This window comes from Ichthyophthirius multifiliis (genome assembly GCF_000220395.1).
Source record: "Ichthyophthirius multifiliis unplaced genomic scaffold scaff_1120509251059, whole genome shotgun sequence".
Taxonomy (NCBI): Eukaryota; Ciliophora; class Oligohymenophorea; order Hymenostomatida; genus Ichthyophthirius; species Ichthyophthirius multifiliis.
This window is the reverse complement of record NW_004086242.1, coordinates 1-25,676: the sequence shown is the minus strand read 5'-3', so window position 1 is coordinate 25,676 and position 25,676 is coordinate 1. Positions and strand designations below refer to the sequence as shown.

Genomic DNA, 25,676 nt, shown 5'->3' with positions numbered 1-25,676 from the left:
TTTTAATATATATGTATATATTTAATTATTTAAAAATCAAATATTTATGAAAGAATTCTTTTTTTAATGTTATATATATAATTTAATCTTATATTATTGTAATACTTATAAAACTATATGTATATTTTTTACCAAATGATATAATTATAATAAACCCTTTTTTATTTTTTAAAAAAATATACTTTATATAATAAAAAAAAAAAAAAAAAAATAGTATAAAATAAAAAAAACAAACAAAATATATCTATATGGTTAATTTAAAAAATTAAATTATAGAAAATTAACATAAATTTGATGCCAGCATATTTTTTATGAAATTTTCTAACGAAATAGAAAACGAGAAATATTAAGATTAATAAAACAATATAATAAAGAAGAGACTTTTATTTAAATAAGTTTTATTTTTTATGTTTTTATAAATTTCAGTAGGATTTGGAATAGTATTTTTGTTTGGTTTAATATATATTGGTATAGCTTAAATAATAACTGGTTTTTTTTTCGGATTGTTCCTTATATTTATAAGAAATAATAATGAAGCTTTTATGAATGTGCTTTTATTGTATGCTTTATTAAATAATATTTAGTTGACTTTAAGTTAAAATAAAATCGAAAATGAGATAAATATATGTAATTATTGTAGTATTTTTGGAATTTATTTTAGTTTTTTTTAAATTATGTAGATAATATTTTTTAATTGCTGGTATTAGAAATCTTTAGTTATGATATTTTTTTTAATTGGGATATTTTTAAATGTAAAAAATGATTAGTTTTTTATAATTTTTATTTGTATTTTTTTAATTATTATAATCACTATTGGATTTTATTTTAGTGAGAAATGCGAGAAATTCATGTTTCATTAAACTTTTTGTGAATAATAATAGATGCTTTTATATTTAAATACCATTTAGTATTTTATTCCTAATGAAGTGGCAGTTATTAAGAGAAAAAAAAAAGAGGAAAGTATAAAAAAATATGAAAAATAATAATAAATTTAAATTTAATAAAAAAATAAAGAGTTACATTCAATTAGTAAATGTAAAAAAAATAATTCTTAAATATAAAATAAAAACATATATAATAAAGAAAATACAAAAAATATAAATTTAACAACTATTAATTAAAATAAATAATAAGAAATAACCGAACAAAAACTAACTTAAAATCAAAACGTTTACTCTACGGCTATAAATTGGGTCGATTATCCGTCCTATAATAATTTCGAGGATGAAAAAAACAAGAAAAATTTAAAAGATTATGATTTTTATTTCAAAAATGAGAAATTTAGAAATACTTTTTCCAATAAAGAATCTGATATTATTGACAGATTTAAAAATATTAATAAATAAAATAGGTCTTTACATAATATTATAATGTAAATTTTATACAAAAATGATATTAATGACGAATAAAGTGAATAAAGTGATGAAGATGATAAATTTAAATAATAAAAGAAATACCAAAAACATGAATTTAAATAGTTTTATGATAAAACAAAGAACGTATTTTTTGATATATTATTAATAGAAATTTAAAGTAAATAATCATAAAAAATAATAGTCATTTTAAAGATGCGAATGACAGTGTTTAAAATTAATTATTATAAGAAACTTAAAAATTGAATGATTTAAAATTTGCATCTATTACACATGATTTAAGGAACCCTTTGAATTTTATTTAATTGACTATATAGAAATGTATGGAAGAAGATAATTATAATTACTTTAAGTAATATTTTCCAATGGTTATTACTAATTGTGAATTATTAATGAACTTAATAAATGATATTTTGGATCATTAATAGATAATTGCAGGGCGATTTAGAATTACTCCGAGTGTTTTTTAGTTTGATGAGTTACTTTAGTAAATTTATAGTCTTTTTTAAATATAATGTAAAGAAAAAAACATTCAGTTTATTTTAAAAAGAAATAAAAATCTTACTATAAATTCAGATAAAAATCGAATAAAATAAGTCCTTATTAACTTTATTTCGAATTCTATAAAATTCACCAAAAATGGAAAAATATAGCTCAAAACGAATCTTTCGAAAGATAAAACACTTCTCTCAATAAGTATTAGGGATACTGGAAGTGGAATACCAAAGGAAGTTTAGGAAAAACTTTTTTAGCCTTTTTCTACTTTCGATAATATGTTTGGAAATAATAGAAATGGTAAATATATATATATATATATATATATATTATATACTAGCTTATATATATATATTCTTTAAATAGGTGTTGGCTTAGGATTATGTATGTGTTAAAATTTAGTTAGTTAATTAGGTCCTTATAAGAAGATTTTTTTAGAATCTCATATTGGTAAAGGTACGAAATTTACTTTTATAATATATATAAATTTAAGTATGGATTAAACTTCTAGAATAAATTCGTGTAAAAGTTAAGAATATGTATATGATAAATATTTTGAATAATTCGGAAGTTTAAATTCTTCTTTATAGTCTAGTTATGAGGATAAAAGTGTATACTAGAATTAATTTTAGGAAGAAACCGAAACTGAGAATTAAAATAGTGTAAGTAATCGAGTAAGAAGTCATTCTATGACTAATTTAAAGAATTTGTATTAATTTGGATATTAATAAAAATAAAGAAAAGATTAAAATAATTTACATAGAAAAAGCATTTTTGTGGCTAATATAGGAGGTACTAATAATGGCTTTAAAGAGAATAATTCACAAATTAACAATTAAATAATTTCAAAGTTTAAAAATCTATTAATTGTAGATGATGAGATTTTTAATAAGATCGCTCTTTAATAATTACTTTTAAAAGAATATAAAATCGAAATATAAACAGCTTCTGATGGTTTAGAAGCTTTTAGAATATATAAAAATAGTTAATTCAATTTAATTATTATGGATATATAAATGCCAGTAATGGGAGGTTATGAATCTATTTAATTAATAAGGAAATTCGAAAAAGAAAACTAATTAAAATAAAGTGTAATTATTGTCAGTAGTGCTAATTGTAATGAAGAAGATATTTAATTAAGTTTAGAATATGGAGCTAATTATCATATAAGTAAACCTGTGGATATTAATATATTATTTTAAGCTTTGGAATAAGTGAAAATATGAGAGAGAAAAATAAAATAAAATATATATATTAATAATATATATTTATTTAATCAAATTGGTCTATTTTTTCTTAACATATTTAATTTTTAATATATTTTTTAAGCTGTAATAGGATCATTATTTTTAAGAAGCCATATTTTAGAAGAGTTTTTTTCCCTAAATTCCACAAAAATAGTATCCCAGGAAATAATTTTTAAATCTAGAATATCATTTATATATTTTTACGGACTTTTAGTAATATTGTCCGATTAAGGGATAAAAAAGCAAAATAAAATTTAAATAAAGGCCAAATTCTTATTATCTGTATATTTTTTATTATATATAATATTCTCATCTATCCCAATAAGTCTTTTACCCTATTTTTTACTTTTCTAGTTGATTTTTATTACTTAAAATTCCTCATATTTATTCAAATTATCCATATCAAATAACATCCAAGGCTAAATGTATTTGTTATTGGAATTTTCCTCATCTTCTTCATCATTTTCACTTGAACTACTTGAGTTATGGTTTATATATTAACGGCTATTTTAATTTAAATCGTTTTATTGTTTAAAATTATATTATTAATTTTATTATTAATTTTATTATTATTAGGATTTTTATAAATAGTAATTTTGTTAGTCTTCGAAGACTTTTTTTTTTATTATTAATTATTTTTCTTTTATTATTTATAAAGGCATTTCTAAGTCTAAGTTTACGAAACCTTCGTTTTCATTTATTGTACCTAAAATATGGAAATCGGTTTTATTTACGTCTATTTTTTTAGGTATTGATTAATATATGTCCTTTACTTTTAAGTTTTTCCCGATTTTTATTATAGATTGGAAATCTTTCTCTTAATATTTTATTTTAAATACTAATTTATCGGCTTTATTATACACTTCTTCGAATAATTTTAAGTCATTATAACTATCTAATTCTATTTAATTGTCAGTGTTGTTGTTTATTAACTGACTATTGTTAATATTGTCATTATTATTGACAAAGCATTCCTCTTTTTCAACAAAACAACATACAGAATCTATATCGGTATGAATAATTAACATATCTTTCGATAATTCAGGCATATTAATAAAATCAGCCTTGTAAAAAAGACTGTCCTTATCACCTAAATTAGGTCTGAGTTCATATATCTCTATATTTTCGTGTATTTATATATTTTATAGTTTAGATGTATATTAAGTTGAATCAATTATAAAATTAATAAATTCACCAATAGAAGTTGTAGAAGTATTAATATTAAAATCTAAAAATAAAGTTTTATCATTGAAAAAATAAACACGAATTTGTTTAAATGTATTTTTATCGTAATCTCCTAAAGTAAAAATTTAATCGTCATCTATATATACATAATTAAAACATATATATATATATATATATATATGTATATATATATATATACATAATTATTTTCATATATATTTAAATTTTTTTTTTTTTTTTACTTTTTTTAGTTATTTTTTCGAGTTTTAATTAAGATTTTTTTAAAATTTAAAACTGTGATTCAATTACTTAAATAGGTATTTCTTTAAATTCTAATCCATTATTTTATTTTTAGTTTTCTTTCTCATTTTTTGAAGAATTAGATGATGATTAATATTCTGAAGATGTTTCTATCAATTAACTTTGACTTTTTTTTTTTACAATTTCTATTTTACATTCTTGACAGTCTTAATCTATAACTTGTTTTCCATTTTATTAATGATTATGTATTGTTTGTTCATTTTTTAGAAATATAAGGCTTTTATTTTGTATTTTTTCTTATAATTTTTTATCTATTAGGACTGTATTAGACCTTCCTAATTTTTATTTATTTTAAATATTTTTTGCTTCTTTTTATTCTATTATATCATGTTTAGATTACACTGGTTCTTCTTAAATGATTTCATTATTATTATAAGAATTAAATGAACTTATTTTTTATTATTGATTATTTTTTTCGAGTGTTTTTTTATAAAACAAAGTAGAAATAGACTTAACTCTTGCCGGGGAAATTAATATTTTCTAATCTTAGATCTAATCAGGACTCTAATCTTTTATTATTAGACTTTCATTGTTGTTTTTTTGGCTTTCTTTGTTTATTCGAATACATGTGTGTTTATTTTATTAAGAAGTTAATAATAATTATTTCGAATTTTTCTAATTGTTTAATATTTGGCTTATTTCAGATACTATATCTTCAGTTGTTGGTATATATTAATCACTAAATAATAAATTTTAAAAGTCTAATTTTAAATCATTTAATACAAATTGACTTTTTGATTATTAATTATGGATTGGATATTGGCATTATTATGTGTTTTATATTTAATTGTTAGACTCTATTTCAAATGATTTGTGATTTTCGAATTGTTTTTATTATATAGAGTCAGTTTAGGAAGAAGATGAATTCGAAAAAATCTCGTTTTGTGTTTTTTATTATGTAATTAATTAGAGTTATTGGAAGCCTTCCATTTTTATGAATTTTTTATGTTTTTTATGATTTTTTTTGTTTTTTTTTGTTTTTTTTGATTTTTTTTTTTATTTTGTTTGTTTTATATATATATATATATATATATTTATTTTTTTAAAAAAAAAAAGTTTTTTAATGTAATAATTTTATATTTTTATGGTTATATGTATTTATTTATGTTTTTATTTTATAAAGTTGGCTTTTTAAAGGTTATTTAAATTTAATATTAATTTTATTTTTTTATTTTAATTTAATTTATTTTTTTTCCCTTTACTTTTTTATTTTTAAATAAAAATAATGTAATTTTAATAATATAAATTTATTATTATTATATATATATATTTATATTCTTTTTTTTTATTTTTTTAAATACTATATATATATAAATATTTAAATCAATATTATATTTTTTCCTTATAAAGTCCATTTAAATTATTCTTTTTATTTATTTTCATTTAGCATTAATCTAAATGGTCGTTCTCTTGTTTGTACTAATTAATACTTTCTTAATTTTGAATTGTCAATCAATTTTTTAACAGATCCTTCTATTGGGCATAATAATAATTTCTTTTAAAGTATCAGGATATGCTTTTTAAAGAAAGTATTATGTGTGAATATTTTAGAAGATAAACATTTTAACATATATATTCTTTTGATAATAGTCTTCGTTTTTAATATGATAATTTATTTTATTTTAAATTAAACTTTTACTTTTTTTTTAATTTAATTATTATATATAATATTTATTAACATTATTTTATTAAAATTTATGTTAAAAAAATAAAAGAAATAATTATTAATTATATTAATTAAGTATAATTAGTATTTAATTATAAAATATTCAGGATATGAGTTAATATTATTATTATTATTATTATTATTATTATTATTATTATTAATATTATTATTTTATTAATAAAATTATTAATTTTTATATTATTAATATTTAATTTTTTTTTTTCTTTTAAACATTTTTATTTTCAATATTTTTATCTTTTTCCTATTTTTTTTTTTTACTTATTCATTCTATTTTGATATATTTATTAATATTTCTATTATTTTTAATATTATTTACTATCTTATATTTTTTCAATTACATTTCAATTTTTTAGTTTATTAGAACAAAACTATTTTCTTATAAATATTATTTAAACTTAATTAAATATTTTAATAATTAAAACTATTTATTCTTATTTTTATTATCATATATTTTAATCCGGATTCATATTTATTTGGTATTTTTCTTAATTTAATTTCTATTAAAATTTTATTTATGATTATTATAATTTATTTTGTAATTTATTTCTTTTATTCCTTTAGATATTTATATTTATTTTTAAAAATTCAATTTGATTATATAATAATTACTTTCTATTTTTTTTTAACTACTATATAAATCAATTTTGCTCATATTTTTAGTTTTATTTTTCTTCATAAGGTTAATTTTAATATAATATTTATTTTTTTATATTATTTTTATTAAAATAGATATATAATATATATATTTATTATTATAATAAAATAGTTAAATAGTTTATTTATTTTAAAAGTTCGACATTTTTTATCAAATAATAATTATCAATTTTATATATAGATCTACTAAATATATCTATATTAAATTATAAATATTTAATATATCGAATAAGAATTTACAATATAAATTATTTTTTTATAATTAATTATAATATAAATATGTATTATATATAAATATTTAATAAAAATATTTACAATATACTTTAATTATTGAAAATTTTTTTTTTTTTTGGTTTTTTGTTAAAATATATATATAGCCTTAATATTTTAAAATTTCAATTCTATTATTATTATTAATTTAAGTCTATATTTTCAAAATTACACTATATATTCTAGGAATTATATTATTTATTTGATTTAAATATATATTATTATAAATATTAGTTTTTATTATCTTATTATTAACTATAATTATCTTCTTTTTAATCTTAAAAACACTATTTTTAGATTAATTTATTAAATGTATTTTCGTTTTATTTTTATAATTAATTTTCGATTATTTATTATTCAATTTATATTTTATCATTAATTTAAAAATTTTAGTTTTATATTTAGATTTTGTCTTTTAAAAATTATTATTAGTTAGATATTTAATTTTGGTTTATATTTTATTTATTAGAATCTAATTCTTTATTTTATTATTTTTACAAAATTTATTAATAAATATTATTATAGTCTTCGACTTATTTATAAATGTTAATTTTTTCTTTAAAAAGTTAATCAGGTTCTTTATTTTAATTATTATAATTATCATTTACATTATTAATATAATTATTTTCATTGATATAGTCATTATTTTCAATATTTTAATTGTTATTTTATTAAATAAAAATATATTGTTCCTTTTCTTTAGTTAAAATTAAGTCTTACTATTAATTATATGCTTAATCTTATTATGAGTTATTATCTGAATTTATTTATTAATTAAATAAATTATCTTATTATTAATTAAATAATTTATTTTATTTTTCGTTTATTAAATTTATATTACCCTAACTAAAATCTTAATTAATTTAAATTTCTTATTATTCATCATTTTTATATAAAAATTATTAGTTAATAATTTTTTATTATTAAAAATAAAAATATTAAAGTTATTATAAAGAATAAAGATTATTATCATAAATATTTTATTATTAATTATTTTCTTTTTCTTCCTCTTCTTCATCTTCATAATCATCACTATTATTATTATCATTATTATTATCACTATTATTAAAATCATTATTATCATTATTATCATTAATATTATTATTATTATTATTATTATTATTATTATTATTATTATTATTATAATTTTAACTTATTTAATTCATTAAATTATCAATTTTAAACTCTTCTTCTTCCCCATTAAAAATTTCATTTTATTCAATATTTTATTATTAATTTCTTCTCCATAAAAAGAAAATATTGATCTTTTACAATATACTCTAGTACAAATTTTTCAAAATATTCCATAATTATTACTATTCTAAAGAAAAATTTTCAATTTCTTTTCTACAAATTGGACATTTTTATTAATTTTAAAACTTTAGCCATTTAAATAGACATTTAATATGGAAAAAATGGCCACAAGACTTTATTTTTCTTGCAAAAGTTAGCGTTTCATGGCATATAGAGCATATATCATTTTAATTTTCATCCGAAATTTTTGGGAAAGCCAAATCGAGGTTATTTTAAATATTTTTGAAGACTAAAATTTCCTTTAAATTGCCCAATATATGCATCAAAGGTCTTTAAATTTTAATAAGTAAAAAGCCTACCCACATTTAATTTATGTGTATTATATTTTAAAATTTCTATATATATAAGATTACTAATAGAAAGTAATAAAAAAGGTAAATTAATTAATATAATATTGAAAAAAGGTTTCTTTTGATTAAAAAGGGCTCCTATATATCATCTATATTTGAAATACTATAAAAAGTAAGATTTTTTATTAAACTTTTAGCATATAAAAATATATAGGATGATTTTATTAATATAGAAAGATGTAAAAGTATTAAAAGTAAAAGCCTAAAAAAAGTACAAGTATGGAAAAAACGGAGGATTAAATAAAATTAAATAGATGAAATTAACAATATTACTTTAGAGAACTTTTCTATTTATTTTATTTGGTATTTAATTTAGGAAGCATTTTCATTTTCAATATTATTTTCGGCTAATTTCTATACTAAGTCTTTTAGATTTTAAGCCGGAATTAATAAATAGGCTTTTTGGATGGCAAAACAAAAATATATAATAAACCAAATGCATAAGTCGAATTTATGAGGGATCATTTTTTCGTTTATTATGTGAATTATGCATACATTTAAAATTGGGTTATTGTTTATAAAAACTTTTAGTAGTTATTTTTTATCCTCGAGGTTATTTTATTATATATTATGGGAAAATATTTTACTGTAGATATTTTATATAATTATAAACTAAAGGAAACTTATTAATAATGTAAATGTTATTATAAGAGATATACTATTCTATATATATATATATATATATATATATATATATATATATATATAATTATTTTGTTTACTTAATTATAAGCTAAGAAATCAAGAATTTTAATTATTTTTATGTCGGTTTTTTTAAATTCAATAGTTATATGAATAATTTAATATATGAAAAATAATAAAATAGATATTAATATCAGAAATTAAATACCAATAAGTTTAAAAAAATTAGATTTAATATATAAAATTAAATTTAAATATTTTTCGAGATATTTTTGTACTAAAACTAGTTTTTTTGTATTTATTATTAGATAAGATTCCTATAATATTTTAAATAGAATTAATTATATATATTTAATGAGCATAAAATTTAAATTAAATTATTTATTTCCAAATAGTTTATATTCTTTATATTATAAGAAAAATATATATATATATATAAATTATTATATAAAAAAAATATTAAAACATAATTAAAAATTATTTATATTAAAATAATATAAAAAATTATATAAATAAAAATAATAAAAAAACATATATTATAAAAAAATTATAATAAATATATATATATATATATATATATATATATATATATATATATATATATATATATATAAATTTTTAACTTAGTTTTCATCAATTTCTTTTCTTAATTTTTATAAATAATTATTTATAGTTTATAGTTTTTGAAATTCGGGAGTATTATTGAAGTTTTTTATTATTTAATCATTTAATATATTTTCAAATATTTCATTTAAAATTGTTATTTTAGTAATAATTTCCTCTTTTTGAATTTTAATGTCAGTTTTTTTTTTTTTTTTTTTTTTTATTTCTATTTATTTGTCTTCATCTTCATATTCGTAACTTTCATCTATTTCATATTATTAGCCAATATTTTCTTATACTTTTTTTTAATTACTATTTTTAAAAATGAATTTATTAATTCATATTTATTTATTATATAAAATACTTTTTTTCTTATTCTTTTATTATATTTTAATATTAATTTTAATTTGTATATTGTTTTTCGTTTATTCTTGAATTTTCAGAATATTTATTATCCATTATATTTTGAGTTTATTATTTTTTATTTTATTTTTAGAAAATATGATTTTTAAATTCTTTTATAAATAAATAAAAATTAATTTAAATAAATAAAAATTATGAATACATTATAAATATAATACTAATATTAAAAAATACAAGGAAAAAAATAATTTTAAATACAGAAAAAAAAGAAAAAAAATTAATTTAGTATATTAAAAATTTTAATAAATAAATAATATAAAACAAAAATAAATAAAAATTATTTAATATAATATTTAAAATACAAAAAGAATAAAAATACATATTTAGAAAATATAAAATATATATAAATATATATATATATATACCTAATTTATAAATATATTACTTAAAAACTAGAAATAATAGATTTTTCATATTACAAAAGTCTTTAAAACTTAAAATTTAAGCAATTAAAGATCACTTAATCAGATAAGATTATAATATGATTAAGGTTGTCATATTTATATTCATTATGTTAAAAAGATTATTTTTCAGAAATAATGAAGACTAATATATTATGATTATTTAGTATTAATTATACCTCATTAAACATTTTTGAATATTTTAAAATCTCTTCATATAATATAAATATAAAGATGTTTTTTTTATTTTTTTGTAGTTAAAACAAGCAGAAATATATAAATAGAATTTATTAATTAAAGGAGTAATAAAAATGAAATAATTAATTTGGAGATTATTATTTAAACAAATAATATATATAGGAATTCGGATAAAATAAAATAAATTAAATGTCATATTGGATTATAAGGTGATAAAAAAAGTATCTGATATACATATGATAGCAAATTAAAAAGAATATCTAGATAAATAGAAATAATAAAGAAAAATAAAGAAATAATCTATTTTTAAAGGTGAAAAAAAGATAAAATAATTAAGGATTAAAAGTTCTTTTAATTAAAGTTAAAATAAATATTTTTAATTAAAAAATAATATTAATTAAGGAAATATATCTTTTAATTATAGATAAAACTATAATAAAAGAAAATTAATTAAAAATATTTATATAATTAAATAAATTAAATAAAAATATATATATTTAAAATAAAAAAATAAAAAAAATATATAAAATATATATATATATATTATATATATATATATAAAAAATATATATAAATATATTTTGATATATATAAATATATATAATTTCTTAAATATTTTTTTTTATATTTATATTTTTCTAATTTTTCTTATTAATAATTTATTTTTTAATTGTATAATTATTCTATTTTATTTTGATAGTTTTAAAATAATAAAAAAATCTATATATTATATAAAAATAAATTTATATTTTTTTTATCATACATCTCCTATTCCTTTATCACTTACTGTAATATCAACTTCTTTATCTTATAAATAAGGTGAATCTACAAGTCTATTTATTTATTTTATTTTTTGATAAAATTATAATTCTATACTTGATTTTCCTAATATTATCATTTTTCTTTCTCATAAATAACCTTTAAGTTGAACTATGTGCCAAAATATGTCCTCCAATCGGTTTTGGTTATGGTGGGGCTCCACCTGCCATTCCTCCAGAAGGATCTGCCATAACTTAATTAGTAATAACTACAGCAACATTAAATTCTGCAGCAACTCTTTATAATCTACTTAGAAATTTTCCCAAACTCTACTATCTTTCCGAAAGTTCACCTCTGCCTGAAAAATCACATCTAAAATTTGCCATGATAGAATCTACAATAATCAACGCAAAATTATTCTCCTCTACCATTATAGCAGCTGATTTAGTTAATAAAATCATTTATTAGTCTACTGTATATGCTCTCCCATAGACTATATTATTTAATGCCTCTTCACCTTCTATTCCATAAAAAGATGCTATTTAGCAAACTCTTTCAGGTCTAAAAGTACCTTCAGTATCTATATAGAGTATTTTTCCAGGTTCTAATATAATTTTTATATAATTTTATATAATAATATAAAATAATATATAAATAAATATAAATATATATATATATATATATATATATATATATATATATATAATATTATATTTTTTTACAAGAACAATGGTTTTCTAATTAAGCTAATACGCATAAAGTGTGTACTATTTAAGTTTTTCCTGTACGATATTCACCATAGAATTCTGTAATACTTTAAGATTCAATACCTCCGTTAAGTATTTCGTTTAAACTTTTCGAACCTGTAGATATTCTTTTTATTGAATTCCGTCTCTATAAAACTGCTGTTCCGAGTACAAATTCTGCTCCAAATAATTTATTTTGTTCAGATCGTGAAAGGATTTCTTATGCTTTTTTGCAATATAAGTCTACTTTTCCCTCAGAGACTCCATAGTTATTTACTAAGTCTTTTTTAGTGTTTAATAAAAGTTAGCGAAGAGTAAATATGCCACACTATTGATTTGTTTTTTTTTTATATTATTTTTAAATTTAACTTTTTTAAGTTTTTGAATGTCATTGTTATTTATACCTTCTGTAGAAAGTTCTTCAATTAATAAAATTTCTTCTTATTGTTATTTATGGTCTTAGTTTTCTTCTTAGGAATTCGCTTCTTCCATTATTTTTTTTAAGCTAAATTAAATATATTGTTTATATTAGTTGAAAAATTTAATTTAATAAAATTTAGTTATACATAATAGAAATTTTTATGTATATGTTAAAAAAGTAAGCTTAAACTAAAAAAATTAATTAAATAAATAATCTTAATATTTATATATTTAAAATTTAAAAAAAAAAAAAAAAAATCATAAAATAAATAAAATGATTTTAAAAATAAATATAAAAATTAAATAATTTAAATATTATAAAACAATTATTGATTTAAAAATAAATGAGCTCTTTTTATAAGAAAAAAACTATAAATAATAAATATATTATATGAAATATAAAATATAAATATATATATATATATAATTATTTATATATTTTTATTTTATATATATTTATCAACTAAATTAATTTTTAAATATTTTTTATTTTTTATTTTTTTATTTATAATAATTTTTTTTAAAAGACCAGAAAAATAAATTATTTAGTTCATAATTACTATTTAATAATAGATTTCCTATTAAATGTTTTATATATTAATATATTATCTTTCAAATTTTTTTATTATATAACTATGTATTGTAATTTTCGCTTATTTTTAAAAATAAATTTAAAGTATTTAATATTTTTTATTTTTTGCGCAATATAAAACAAGAATATTTTATATTTATTTTTAAAATTAAAATAAAAATATATTTAAATTTAAAATTAGAAGCACATTATAAAAAATTTTTTCAATTATAAAAATGAAAAAAATTATACCAAAAATAGATTTTTCGAAAAAGCGTACTTTTTAAGATTTCGAAAATACACAAAAAGTATATTTAAATGAAAATAATAATTAAAAAATTTAAGAAAACAAATTATAATGGCCAAAATACATGGGAACTTATAAATCAGAAGCAGTATTTTGTCCTGAAGATGGTTAAAACTTAAACTTTTAAACTTTTTCAAATTTAAAGCCTGGCGATTAATTAACATATTTTATGGAACCTTTAGATATTAGAAGAGGCCGATAAAAAATAATAAATTTCTATGATCATAATATAAAAATATATTTATAACATAGAGGATAAACAGTAATAAAAAAAAATGAATTATTTAAAAATATATATATAGATATATATAAAATATTTATTTATTATTATTGATTTAAAAAATTATTTACATTATATATTTAAAATAAAAAAAATAAAAATATTATTAACAAATTTAAAAAAATTATTGGGTTTTTAAAAAAATTAAAGATATTTAAATTAATATATTTATATATATATATATATATTTATATATTTTATATTTTAATATTTATTTATTTATTATTTTTTATAGGTAGGTTATATATCTCATTAATTTAAAGAAATATGGCCATTTTTATTATATAAGAAATATGTTAATTTAAAAATAAAAAATATAAAAGAAACTATAGAAAAGAAAAAAGAAGAATAAGATGAAAATATATTATTACATATATTAAATAATTCTATATTAGATCCCGAAGTAATATCATACTATAGATAAAATTTTGCTGAATTTTAAGAATTAGTTGAATTTCTTTAAAAAACTGGTAATTTAGAGCGAATTTATATTTAAAAAATAGATATATTTAATATAAATAATAATTTATAAAAAAATAGTCTTTAACTATAATAATAATAATAATTTGATATAATTTTTAACGATGATATGAATATAAATAGTATATAATTATAAAATATGGAAATATAAAATAATAATAATAATATGTATAAATCATATCCTTTATAATAATAAAAGAATAGTGTTCGAAATAATAAACAATATAAATAACACAAAAGTAAAACTGGCGACTTTTCTTTTGAGATTTTAATAGAAATCTATTTAGAAAAAAACATAATTGAAGATCCTATAAAAGATACAGAAATATGTGACAATTAATAAGATAATTAACACCAAGAGGAAATAAATAACCCCGAGTCCCTTACTTTTGAGGAATAATGGGATATAATATTTCAAAAATACCTAAAAGAAAGTATATCTAAGCTCTTTGAAATCCTTAAACTGAAAAGAAATATACACTCGTTAATAAAAAACACTATTTTTAGGCGTTTAAAGCATTTTAGACTTTATGAAAAGCGTATTTTCGTGCCTGAACTTGAGCTTTATATAGAAAAAGATGACAACGGGTATTTTTAGAATCTTATAGATGAATAATGTATTTAAAATAATTCATTTTCGGAATAATAAAATGATTATAATAATCAGTAATAATTAGCCGAAAAATTAAAGAATTAAATAAATGATAAAAATAACATTTCTTAATATTATATATAGACAGAAAGTCCTTCTAATATAAACGCGAAATTATTCGATTATTAAAAATAAGGACTTTCTTGGATGTTATATAGGGAAGGACATATTTAAAAAGAAGTCCTTTTTGGTTAAAATATAGAGAAATTGGAATAAGATAGAAAATTAAATACTCTTTTTGAAGAAATAGAGCTTCCTGATGGCTAGAAAATATACCATAATCAATTTAATGGATATATATCGGATATTTTTTAGTAAGAAAAATAAGTCAGAGGCGGTATTTTGGCTGATTAGATGGGTTTGGGGAAAACTTTGATGAGTATTTCCTTAATTTAATATGATTTGGAAAAAAATAGGAGGAAAAAGGGTCAATTGGGTACTTTAATTGTACTTACAGTAACCACTTTAGGTCAATGGAGGAATGAAATTGATAAATTTTCAGTTTAAGGCAGTGTTAAAGTCCTTTCTTTTTATGAAAAAAGAGATTCTATGGAAGGAAATATTGTAGATTATGATATTGTATTAACTACATACGGAGTTTTAGGTATTGAGTTTAAAAAAAAAGACAAAAGTATTATATTTAAAAATAATTGGCGAAGAGTAATACTAGATGAAGCATAAAAAATTAAATCTAAAGTAATCATAATGTATATATATATATATATATATATATATATATATATATATATATATATATATTTTTATATAAATATATATATATAATTATAATAATTATCTATATATATAGGAAAGTTAAGTCTCTGAAGCATGCTATTTTTTAAAAAGTGAATTCAAATGGGCTCTTACGGGTACTCCTTTAGAAAATAAGATTGATGATTTGTATTCTTTGTTTAAATTTTTAGAGGTTAACGCGTTTTCGGAATGGAGATTTTGGAAAAAATATGTGTCTTTGGGTAATAGTAGTGGTTAGTTTGGGATGAATACTGATGTTTTACATGCTTTATTGAAGCCAATTATATTAAGGAGATAGAAAGATTGTAAATATTAAGATGGTAAAGATATAATTAGTTTGCCGAAAAAGAATATTTATTTAACGAAAATTTAATTAGATAAAGGTGAAAAACGACTATATTAAATGATACATGATAAGAGTTAGAATATTTTTAATTAGTTAAACTAAGAAAAACTAATTGAAAAGAATTATATTCATGTGTTTTAAATTATTAATAAATTAAGACAATTATGTGTACATCCATCATTGGCTTTCCCGAATTTAAACGACTTAGATTTTAAAGAAGGAAACGAATAATAGATTGAAGATTAATTAGAGATTTTTTTTGGCAAATTCTAGAAACTTAAAGAAGACAATAATAACAAAAATAATAAAAATGTTTAAATATCAGAAAGCTATAAAAACTAATTAATTAATTAAATAAAAAATAAAGAATTCTAATAATGTCTAGTATGTTTTGAAGATATAATTATACATTCAATAAGTAAATGTGGACATGTTTTATGTAAAAATTGTTTTTAATATAGTATTTTATAAAATAAAAATTGTCCTATGTGTAGAACATCTTTAACATTAGAAGAATTGACTGAAATAATAATGTATAAAAATTAAAATAAAATATATATAAATATATGAATATTAATATTTATAAATATATACATATAATTATATATATATATTCTTTTATATATAAATACATATATTATTTATTTTTATATTTAATTATTTTTTTTTATATTAGAGAAGATGACGATTTTGTATAACCTAAAGAATACTTAGATTTTGATAAAGTTTCTGGATCTAAATTAAAGAAAATACTTGAATTAATAGATGAAATACATAATAAGAAGGAACAAGTGATTATATTTTCTTAATACGTTCGTATGTTATCAGTTTTAGAATATTAATTATGTAAAAAAGGAATTTCTTGTAGAAAATTGGACGGTAAAACATCTGCTAAAAATAAATCTGAAATCGTAAAGCTATTCACAAAAGAATTTTAAAATAAACTTCTTTTTTAAAAACCAACGGCACTTTTAGCTTCTCTTAAAGTGGCATCTGTTGGACTTAATCTAGTGGGTGCTAATAATGTTATTTTATGTGATCCTTGGTGGAATCCAGCTATTGAAGATCAGGCAGTGGAAAGAGTACATAGAATTGGATAAAATAAGGAAGTTTTTGTATGGAGAATCATTTGTGAAGATACTATTGAGGAAAGAATACATTAATTACATGAAGTCAAGAGGAAAATGATTAATAATGCACTTACTTTTAACAAAAATTAAAATTAAAATAATGCTATATAAGATCTTATTTATATTATGTAATGATTTATTAATTATTCCTTAATTATTTATATATAAATTTATTTATTTATTAATTGTTATTTATATTTTGATTTATTTATTTTTAAAAAAAAAAATATAAAATAATATTTTTTTTAAGATTATATTGTTAATTTTTTTTTTTTTTTCTTTCTAAGGTAATTATAAATATTATTTAAATTTTTATTTTTATTAATTAAATTAAAAAAAAAAATACACATATTAAAAAGATTAATTTATCTATTATCTTATTACAAAAAAATTATAATAAATTTATAAAATAAAAAAATGTATGAAGAATAAGAATAAAAGACAACTAATAAAATGTTATTTTTAAAAAAATAAACATTAATAAAAATTTAATATTAAATATAATTAAATTAAAAATAATAAAATAAAAAAAAATATAAATAGTATTAAAAAAAGTAAAAAATAAAATAAAAAATAAGGTTAAAAAATTTTATACATAAATATATATATATATATATATATATATATATATCATATATATATAAATATTTATATATTATATATTATAATATATTTATACTTTTTAATATAATATCTTTTTAACACGATTTTATTATATTTTTATTTATTATATATTTTTATTAGTTTTTAGATTTGTTTTTTTTATTTTTAACTTAATATTTATTTATAACTTTTTAATTTTTTATACTATAATTTTTATTTTATTTTTAAATAAATTTATTTTAATTAAATATAATAATATTTAATGTATTCAAAATTTCATTTTAAAATTAATTTTTTATTGTTTTTAAAGTTCATTATAATTTAAAATAAATATTTGTTAGAAAATATTTATATTAAAATTATATTCAAAAAAAAAAAAAAAAAAAATGGAAAATATAAATGTTATATTAAGAATTCGACCATTAAATGAAAAAGAAATTAAAATTTAAGAAAAGCCTGCATTTGAAATAACTGATCCTTTTACAATATAAATAATACCTGAAAATGCCGTAAAAACTACATTCATATTATATATTAAAGATTATAATAAAAAAAGATAAATAAAAATTTAATCTAATCCGGTTAATAATTAACATTTAAATACGACAAATGCTTTAATGAAAATATCACAAATTAAATTTTATTTCAAGACTGTGTAGAATCGATTATTAATTCAAGTTTAAATGGGGTAAACGGAACTGTTTTTATGTATGGATAAAGCGGTAGTGGTAAAACATACACTATGATGGGTTATGAAAAGAAAAATACACCCCCATAATCAAATAAAAAAGCAAAGATGAATCAATATGATTATTATTCTTAAAGTCCTATATAAAACAATAATAGATAAAATTACTAAGGTAAAATACATATATATATATATATATTTATATATAATAATTATTAGATATAGACGATATCGATTTTGATAAAATAAATACACAAACTCCAGATGATAATAAAGGGATTTTATATTTATCTTTAAAACATATATTTAATACGATATCTAATGTATTTTTATTTTAATAAATGATTAAATATATATATATTTATATTTAAAGAATAAAGACAAAGCATATGTAGTTAAATGTAGTTATTTAGAAATATACAACGATTAAATACATGATCTATTAAGTCATGTTTAGAAATTAAATGAATTATTATAAATAGGAATGAATTAAAATAAAGAATTCTATATAAAAGGTGTCACTGAATTAAGTATTAGTAATTTCAATGAGGCCTTAGAGGTATTAAAAATGGGAGAAAATAATAAGCATTATGCATAAACAACTATGAATCATAATAGTAGTCGATCACATAGCATTTTTAAGGTAAATGTATAAAGTATTATGGTAAAAAAAGAAAAATATGGAATAAATAATTAATCAACTGTTATTTAATCTTCAGAATTAAATTTTATTGATTTAGCAGGTAGTGAAAAACTATCTAATCACTAAAATATTGAAGAGTTTTTATTAAATTCAGCACAAAAAAATCAGTATGTTAAATTTTTATTAATGAATATTTATTTTTATTTTAAAGGAATTTATCACCATAAGATACTATTAAAGATAGAATTAAAGAAGGATAATACATAAATAAGTCATTGTTTTTTTTGACTTAAGTGATTTCATAAATTGCAGAAGGAAAACCAATTATACATATTCCATATAGAAATTCTCCTTTAACAAAAATATTAAAGTATTAAATATATATAAAAAATAATATGCAATATATAAAATATGTATATAATACATTATATATATAAATATGTATGTATATATATATATATATATATATATATATATATATATAATTATAAATATATATATATTTATATATACTAATATTTAGATATTTATTTAGATATATTCTTTATATATAAAATTAGAAGCAGTTTAGGTGGTAATTCAAGAACTATGATTATTTTATGTATTACATGTGCTTAGAGTTAATTTGAATAAACTTTATCTACTATAAGATTTGGTTTAAATGCTAAAAAAATCGAAAATAAAGTATATATTTATTCATTATATATATTAATATTATTAATAATTTATATTTTAGATAAAAATAAATATTTAAACAAAAAATAACGAAGAGGCTTTACAATTATTAATATAAGAATATGAAAAAAAAATCCGAGAATTAGAACAATAAAAACAAGAAGAGAAATTGAAAAATATAGAAAGTTTAAAAAGACTAGGAGAAGTTTTATAAGAAAAATAAATTTTAGAAGGAAAAATAAAAAATTAGATTAATAATATTTTTTTCAAAAAGAATAAACATTATTATAAAAAAATGAAAATTTTATTATTTGTAATAATTGTAAATAAAAAACAGATAATTAAAAATTCAATTTTCATCATTTTCATTAAGATTTTGTTGGTATTTTGTTCTAAACTTCAAATAATTTAGGTGTAAATGATGTCAATATAGATTTAAAAAGAAATTGGTAGCAATTAATTTTCGATTATGAGGGAAAATATGCATTTTATAAATATTAGAACATCAAAAAAATGCTTGATTAAATATAAATATAGCTAAATTAAAATTTTGAAATGCTTTTTTAACATCATATATAGCTATTTTAAGGTTAAAATATGAATTTTTTGTGCAATATAGGCGATAATGACCTTGAAAAAATGGAAAATAATAGTTTGAAGTAATATTAGAATATAATAAAGGAGAAATAGAGACGAATTTTGATAAAATAAATACATTAAAAGAATATAAATACAGATTTTTTTATAAAAAAGAGGAGATAAATTTAATGGAAAATATAATAAAAAATGAACAAAAAATACTTAGAAATTTATTTTTTATGAATATAGATTTTAATATGTAAAAAATAAATTAAAATAATTTAGAAGAATTAGATTTTTTCCATTTAAAGAATTTTTGTGTTTTATAAAAAAACTACTCACATTTAAATCTATATTAAGAAAAAAAAAAAATATTAATTTTAATACGCCTTAAAAAAATAATTATAGTAGCGATTTTTTAGAAAAAAAAGAAGAATTATCTAATAGTCTAAAATATCACTAAAATCCAATACCATTTTAATAAGAAATAGAAATAATGCAAAATTATGAAAAACTTAAAAATACAAGTTATATTTCTGATGGATTATCTATACTTTCTAATAATAATTCTACTAATAGATTGAATTCAAATAAATAAATTATGAATGAAGATAATAATAATAGGTCGTTAAATAATAATAACAGTAGAATATAAGCAAATTTAGGAAATTAAAAGTAAATATAAATTATAAATAATGAACATTAATTATAGTTTAATCAGTATTTATAATAAAGTAATCAGTAAATTATATAATAAAAGAAAAGACATTCTTTAGGAGCAGCTTTAAATTGTTAAAATTAAAAAAAGCTAAATAATAATTAAAAATAATAAAGCTTATATGCTTAAAATAATATTAATAAATATAATAATAATAATAATGATTATAATAGTATTACTAATAATAATAATAATAATAATAATAATAATAATAATAATAATAATAATAATTATAATAATAATAATTATAATAATAATAATAAATATTATAATTATAATACTAATAATACAAATAATGTATCAAAAAAAAATTCTATTAGTATTATTAATATTGATATTTGCAATTAAAATAAAATTATAAATTGTGAAAAATAAATAGTTAATAAATAATTACCTTTAATGGATTAAAATTATATTAACATTTAGAATAATAAATCTACAATTTAATTTAATAAATCTAATAATAATTAAATTAATAATAATAAAAATTAATATTACAGTACTTATTTAAACAATAATTAATTTAATAATAATTATTTTAATAATAATAATGAAAATTAATTATATTTTTAATATAAAAATTGATAAAAATATTATAATAATTATTTATTAAATATTATATTTATTTAATTCATATATTAAAACAAAAATAATTAAAAAAATATTTATATAAATACATATATCATAATTTAATCATCTTTACTATTAACTTTATAATATAGCTTCTTGTAATTCTAAATCATCGATTTAATTTTATAATTAATCACCATTTTATACTTATTATTATTATTATTCAAAATAACATGTTTATATTTTTTATTATTATAAATTTTATTTTTATTATTATTATTAATCCTCATTTTCTAGATATTCATCATTAAAATAATGATAATCATCATTATAATCATAATCTTCATCCAAATTTTAATTTTTTTATATTAATTATTATTATTATTGTTATTAATATTATTATTATTATTTTTTTAAGGCGAATATTCTTTCATCATTTCTTCTGCTATTTTTCTATCTTATTCTTCTTATATTTTTTTTAATTCTTCGAAATCTCCTAATTATGTTGCCATTTTTATCTTTTCTTATAAAATTTTATCTATATTATTCTATTACTATGTATTTTATTCTATTTCTTTTAAATCTGGAAACAATTTATTGTTATCTTTGCAATTCAAAAAATGCTATTCAAAATCAAATAAGCATATATTCTTATAACATAATCCACATTCTTATGTTCTAGACCCACATTATATATAATGTTCATCATATTAATCTGAATATACCTATAAATTACAAAAAATACATAATTTAGGTAATTCATGACAGTCTTTTTATTCATGATTTTTAATTTCTAGTTATGAAAACTCACCTTTGCAGTATTTACATACAATTTTTTATGTGTTTGGTCTATATGTGTCTAACATTTCACGTTTATCTATAAATTCTAGACATTAGTTGCATTTTATAAAGTTACGGACGCAATATGATTCATGCAAATTGATTTTACTATCAATAAAATACTTTTTACAGTTAGAACATTAAGTTTAACTTTCATTTTCGGTATACATTTTTTTTTTTATTTTATATCAAGAAATAAATTTATTTATGGAATAATATATAAAAAATAAATAAAAATAGTACGTATATATATATATATATATATATATGATTAGAAAATATTAAAATATTTATATTGTTAATACTATAAATTTTAATTATTTTATATATATATTATTAAATATTTGTATTTAATATATATATATTTATATATATATATTATATATTTATAATTTTTAGATTTTTTACAATAGATAGTATAAAAATATTATCAGGTTATACAAATTTTTAAAAACTATAAAATATCAAACTATTATTTTTTATATTATATAAAATAAAAATATATAGTATTTTTTTTTTTAAGCCTATAAAATAAAATATTTTTTTAATTAAAAATTAATTTAAATAATTTATTTACAACAAAGAATTTATTTTTATATATATATAAATAAAATTATTATATTATTTTTATTTTTTTTGATTTTAAAAATCATTCAAAAATTAAACCCATAATTATTATCTAAAACTTAATCGCCTCTTTATATATTAACAAATTTGAAATTATTTTTTTATTCATTACTAAATTTTTCAATATTTAATACATTTTCATTATCTTAAATATCATAATCATATTATTAATTTAAAATTTTTTTATTCTACGTATACATATTTTCATATTCTCTTAAAGTATACCTTGAATGATTCAAATCATTATTATTTTGATTATTATCCATTACATCTTTAGCATTTACTAACTTAATATTACCTAATACATTATTTTCAGTTTAAAAAATTACTACATTCCCCTTATAAAAATCACTATTAGCCAATATACCTTCTCTAAAAATTTAAACTTATTATTCTTTGTTACTTTCTTCTTCTTCCTCTTCTATTTTTTTGAAATTTTTTCCGTTTTTACACTCTTCGCATTTACAGTTTTCATTACATTATTTTCCTTAATTAAAGCATTCGCAATATTTTTTTTTGCAGCCACTTTTTTTACACGAACAACCTTTTGTTTATTAACATTTTTCCTAAAAAATAAAGGCTTATGGGTTTTTAAAGAGTACATTTTATATAGTTTATTGTCTTATTTCTTCATTTTCTGTATTATTTTAACACTCATTACATTTGCAATATATATTACATTTTTGCCCCTTTTAAAAACAAAAACAATATAATTTTAAACATTTAGATTTAGTGCAATTACAGTATAAAATTTATTCTTTTTCTTCTTGTTTTTATATATTTTCTTCTTCTTATATTATTTCTTCGTCATTAAAATTATTGTTTTCAATATCTTCTTCAAATTATTTTTATAGGAATTTTTATTAATCATAGTCAAAAGCCGGAAAACTTATTCTATTTTCAGAATTTTTACTTTAATTAGATATTCTTTTTTATGTATTACGATTATTTTATGAATTTCTGTCAATTATAATATTTAATTTATTATTATTAGGGTAATTTAAATATTATTAATCATTATTTATTTACAAATCATTCGAAAAATTATTTAAATGATTATTTTTTTCTTACTATAATTGCATTATTTACCTTATATAACTTGAATTTTGGTTTAAATTATTTTCCCATATAATGTTCGAGTTTCTTTCATTTTCTTATAAAATACTTATATTATTACTTCCTATATTACTTATATTTTAATTAAATGAAAATCTATCATTATTTTTATAGTTATCGTCTAATAATACATCAAATTAGTTATTTGGAAAAAGTTATTGGCTTAAACTTTCTATAGAATATTTTTCTGTAGAATTAAGATTAAGTAAATTTTTTTAAAATTAAGATAAATTATTATCAGAATCTTATAATTTATTTTAAATACTCATTTTTTATATAATTATATAGTTGAGATTATTAGTTAATTTTTTTTTTTTATAATTTTACTTAATAAATATATAATATTTTTATTAATTATTATTAAATATGATATATATTAAAATCACTATTATATTTTTGAAAAAATCAAATTTAATAATTATTAATTTATATAATATATATATATATATATATATATATATATATATATTATATTATATTATTTGTTTATATAAAAAAATAGATAAAATAAATTATTAAAAAAAAATATAAATATAAATATTAATCAATGTATATAAATAAATAAATATATTTAATAATATTTACTATTAAAATATGACGAATAAATATTTTAAAAAAAAAATGTATTTAAACAAAAAATTAAATTTTAATGTAAAATTATTCATTATTAATAATATTTTATTAATTTATATTATTGTTATTTTTTTATATTAATTAATATTTTTAATATATATTAATAAAAAATGTATATTTTTAATTTTTTAATATTTTAATATTTATTTTTATTAACTTAATTCTATACTTAAAATAATAATTATTTTTTATTTTTTAATAGTAAAAATGATCATATTGATTTCAAAGATATAATAATACATTATTTGTTTTATAAACATAAATATATTTAAATAAAAATATTTATTTTATAAAATAAAATAGAAATAAAAATATAAATGTGAATAGTTATATATGTGTATATAAATATATATATATATATATATATATATATATAT

The 25,676-nt window shown here is 16.1% G+C and overlaps 4 protein-coding genes across 4 annotated transcripts, besides 86 other annotated features; 3 read left to right on the top strand and 1 right to left on the bottom strand. All coding sequences in view use genetic code 6, as the record gives it.

The window, feature by feature from the left end:
• Window positions 1–170: 170 nt before the first annotated feature.
• Window positions 171–244: a microsatellite.
• Window positions 187–241: a microsatellite.
• A 387-nt stretch (window positions 245–631) lies between the features above and the next one.
• Window positions 632–674: a microsatellite.
• A 1,022-nt stretch (window positions 675–1,696) lies between these two features.
• On the top strand, window positions 1,697–2,517 carry IMG5_136110 (hypothetical protein; the record flags this gene model as incomplete). Its single annotated transcript, XM_004031820.1, has 3 exons — window positions 1,697–2,168; window positions 2,235–2,324; window positions 2,501–2,517. 3 exons carry the CDS (start codon window positions 1,697–1,699, stop codon window positions 2,515–2,517), a joined length of 579 nt encoding a protein of 192 aa, XP_004031868.1.
• Window positions 2,173–2,223: a microsatellite.
• A 590-nt stretch (window positions 2,518–3,107) lies between the features above and the next one.
• Window positions 3,108–3,141: a microsatellite.
• Window positions 3,142–3,650: 509 nt separating this feature from the next.
• Window positions 3,651–3,687: a microsatellite.
• Window positions 3,688–4,457: 770 nt separating this feature from the next.
• Window positions 4,458–4,498: a microsatellite.
• Window positions 4,499–5,550: 1,052 nt separating this feature from the next.
• Window positions 5,551–5,594: a microsatellite.
• Window positions 5,551–5,614: a microsatellite.
• Window positions 5,560–5,616: a microsatellite.
• Window positions 5,561–5,633: a microsatellite.
• Window positions 5,561–5,635: a microsatellite.
• Window positions 5,570–5,633: a microsatellite.
• Window positions 5,636–5,768: 133 nt separating the features above from the next.
• Window positions 5,769–5,814: a microsatellite.
• Window positions 5,776–5,815: a microsatellite.
• A 591-nt stretch (window positions 5,816–6,406) lies between these two features.
• Window positions 6,407–6,496: a microsatellite.
• A 496-nt stretch (window positions 6,497–6,992) lies between these two features.
• Window positions 6,993–7,030: a microsatellite.
• A 503-nt stretch (window positions 7,031–7,533) lies between these two features.
• Window positions 7,534–7,589: a microsatellite.
• Window positions 7,554–7,614: a microsatellite.
• A 197-nt stretch (window positions 7,615–7,811) lies between these two features.
• Window positions 7,812–7,906: a microsatellite.
• Window positions 7,907–7,994: 88 nt separating this feature from the next.
• Window positions 7,995–8,049: a microsatellite.
• Window positions 7,996–8,044: a microsatellite.
• Window positions 8,050–8,265: 216 nt separating the features above from the next.
• Window positions 8,266–8,376: a microsatellite.
• A 1,184-nt stretch (window positions 8,377–9,560) lies between these two features.
• Window positions 9,561–9,604: a microsatellite.
• A 155-nt stretch (window positions 9,605–9,759) lies between these two features.
• Window positions 9,760–9,796: a microsatellite.
• Window positions 9,797–9,983: 187 nt separating this feature from the next.
• Window positions 9,984–10,102: a microsatellite.
• Window positions 10,037–10,095: a microsatellite.
• Window positions 10,095–10,151: a microsatellite.
• A 743-nt stretch (window positions 10,152–10,894) lies between these two features.
• Window positions 10,895–10,928: a microsatellite.
• Window positions 10,929–11,433: 505 nt separating this feature from the next.
• Window positions 11,434–11,463: a microsatellite.
• A 68-nt stretch (window positions 11,464–11,531) lies between these two features.
• Window positions 11,532–11,584: a microsatellite.
• A 22-nt stretch (window positions 11,585–11,606) lies between these two features.
• Window positions 11,607–11,690: a microsatellite.
• Window positions 11,674–11,738: a microsatellite.
• Window positions 11,678–11,766: a microsatellite.
• Window positions 11,683–11,743: a microsatellite.
• Window positions 11,683–11,766: a microsatellite.
• A 154-nt stretch (window positions 11,767–11,920) lies between these two features.
• IMG5_136100 (meiotic recombination protein dmc1, putative) lies at window positions 11,921–13,160 on the bottom strand (the record flags this gene model as incomplete). Its single annotated transcript, XM_004031819.1, has 4 exons — window positions 11,921–11,996; window positions 12,040–12,526; window positions 12,645–12,950; window positions 13,073–13,160. The coding sequence occupies 4 exons, from the start codon at window positions 13,158–13,160 to the stop codon at window positions 11,921–11,923; spliced, it is 957 nt and encodes a 318-aa protein (XP_004031867.1).
• Window positions 12,530–12,636: a microsatellite.
• Window positions 12,550–12,636: a microsatellite.
• Window positions 12,553–12,628: a microsatellite.
• Window positions 13,161–13,466: 306 nt separating the features above from the next.
• Window positions 13,467–13,510: a microsatellite.
• An 8-nt stretch (window positions 13,511–13,518) lies between these two features.
• Window positions 13,519–13,548: a microsatellite.
• Window positions 13,549–14,268: 720 nt separating this feature from the next.
• Window positions 14,269–14,332: a microsatellite.
• Window positions 14,333–14,396: 64 nt separating this feature from the next.
• Window positions 14,397–14,450: a microsatellite.
• Window positions 14,409–14,442: a microsatellite.
• Window positions 14,409–14,449: a microsatellite.
• Window positions 14,409–14,480: a microsatellite.
• A 253-nt stretch (window positions 14,481–14,733) lies between these two features.
• Window positions 14,734–14,785: a microsatellite.
• Window positions 14,786–15,304: 519 nt separating this feature from the next.
• IMG5_136090 (hypothetical protein) lies at window positions 15,305–17,742 on the top strand (the record flags this gene model as incomplete). Its single annotated transcript, XM_004031818.1, has 4 exons — window positions 15,305–15,314; window positions 15,515–16,074; window positions 16,187–17,010; window positions 17,154–17,742. The coding sequence occupies 4 exons, from the start codon at window positions 15,305–15,307 to the stop codon at window positions 17,740–17,742; spliced, it is 1,983 nt and encodes a 660-aa protein (XP_004031866.1).
• Window positions 16,087–16,185: a microsatellite.
• Window positions 17,001–17,041: a microsatellite.
• Window positions 17,029–17,091: a microsatellite.
• Window positions 17,072–17,130: a microsatellite.
• Window positions 17,114–17,151: a microsatellite.
• A 19-nt stretch (window positions 17,743–17,761) lies between the features above and the next one.
• Window positions 17,762–17,825: a microsatellite.
• A 244-nt stretch (window positions 17,826–18,069) lies between these two features.
• Window positions 18,070–18,140: a microsatellite.
• Window positions 18,120–18,184: a microsatellite.
• A 9-nt stretch (window positions 18,185–18,193) lies between these two features.
• Window positions 18,194–18,301: a microsatellite.
• Window positions 18,207–18,285: a microsatellite.
• Window positions 18,302–18,315: 14 nt separating the features above from the next.
• Window positions 18,316–18,345: a microsatellite.
• A 27-nt stretch (window positions 18,346–18,372) lies between these two features.
• Window positions 18,373–18,438: a microsatellite.
• Window positions 18,387–18,430: a microsatellite.
• Window positions 18,439–18,592: 154 nt separating the features above from the next.
• Window positions 18,593–20,225, top strand: IMG5_136080 (kinesin motor domain protein; the record flags this gene model as incomplete). Its single annotated transcript, XM_004031817.1, has 6 exons — window positions 18,593–18,719; window positions 18,767–19,070; window positions 19,118–19,221; window positions 19,272–19,708; window positions 19,753–19,911; window positions 20,102–20,225. Coding segments are annotated over exons 1-6 (1,251 nt in total), but the record flags the coding sequence as incomplete, so codon positions are not given.
• Window positions 19,942–20,053: a microsatellite.
• Window positions 19,956–20,068: a microsatellite.
• Window positions 19,967–20,094: a microsatellite.
• Window positions 19,988–20,072: a microsatellite.
• A 197-nt stretch (window positions 20,226–20,422) lies between the features above and the next one.
• Window positions 20,423–20,459: a microsatellite.
• A 1,050-nt stretch (window positions 20,460–21,509) lies between these two features.
• Window positions 21,510–21,553: a microsatellite.
• An 89-nt stretch (window positions 21,554–21,642) lies between these two features.
• Window positions 21,643–21,802: a microsatellite.
• Window positions 21,803–21,965: 163 nt separating this feature from the next.
• Window positions 21,966–22,062: a microsatellite.
• Window positions 22,017–22,062: a microsatellite.
• Window positions 22,063–22,101: 39 nt separating this feature from the next.
• Window positions 22,102–22,142: a microsatellite.
• Window positions 22,105–22,144: a microsatellite.
• Window positions 22,145–22,281: 137 nt separating this feature from the next.
• Window positions 22,282–22,365: a microsatellite.
• A 30-nt stretch (window positions 22,366–22,395) lies between these two features.
• Window positions 22,396–22,430: a microsatellite.
• A 19-nt stretch (window positions 22,431–22,449) lies between these two features.
• Window positions 22,450–22,493: a microsatellite.
• A 674-nt stretch (window positions 22,494–23,167) lies between these two features.
• Window positions 23,168–23,192: a microsatellite.
• A 49-nt stretch (window positions 23,193–23,241) lies between these two features.
• Window positions 23,242–23,309: a microsatellite.
• Window positions 23,247–23,314: a microsatellite.
• Window positions 23,271–23,318: a microsatellite.
• A 996-nt stretch (window positions 23,319–24,314) lies between these two features.
• Window positions 24,315–24,352: a microsatellite.
• Window positions 24,353–25,093: 741 nt separating this feature from the next.
• Window positions 25,094–25,145: a microsatellite.
• Window positions 25,146–25,152: 7 nt separating this feature from the next.
• Window positions 25,153–25,210: a microsatellite.
• Window positions 25,211–25,331: 121 nt separating this feature from the next.
• Window positions 25,332–25,404: a microsatellite.
• Window positions 25,341–25,379: a microsatellite.
• Window positions 25,368–25,405: a microsatellite.
• A 136-nt stretch (window positions 25,406–25,541) lies between these two features.
• Window positions 25,542–25,614: a microsatellite.
• Window positions 25,615–25,627: 13 nt separating this feature from the next.
• Window positions 25,628–25,676: a microsatellite.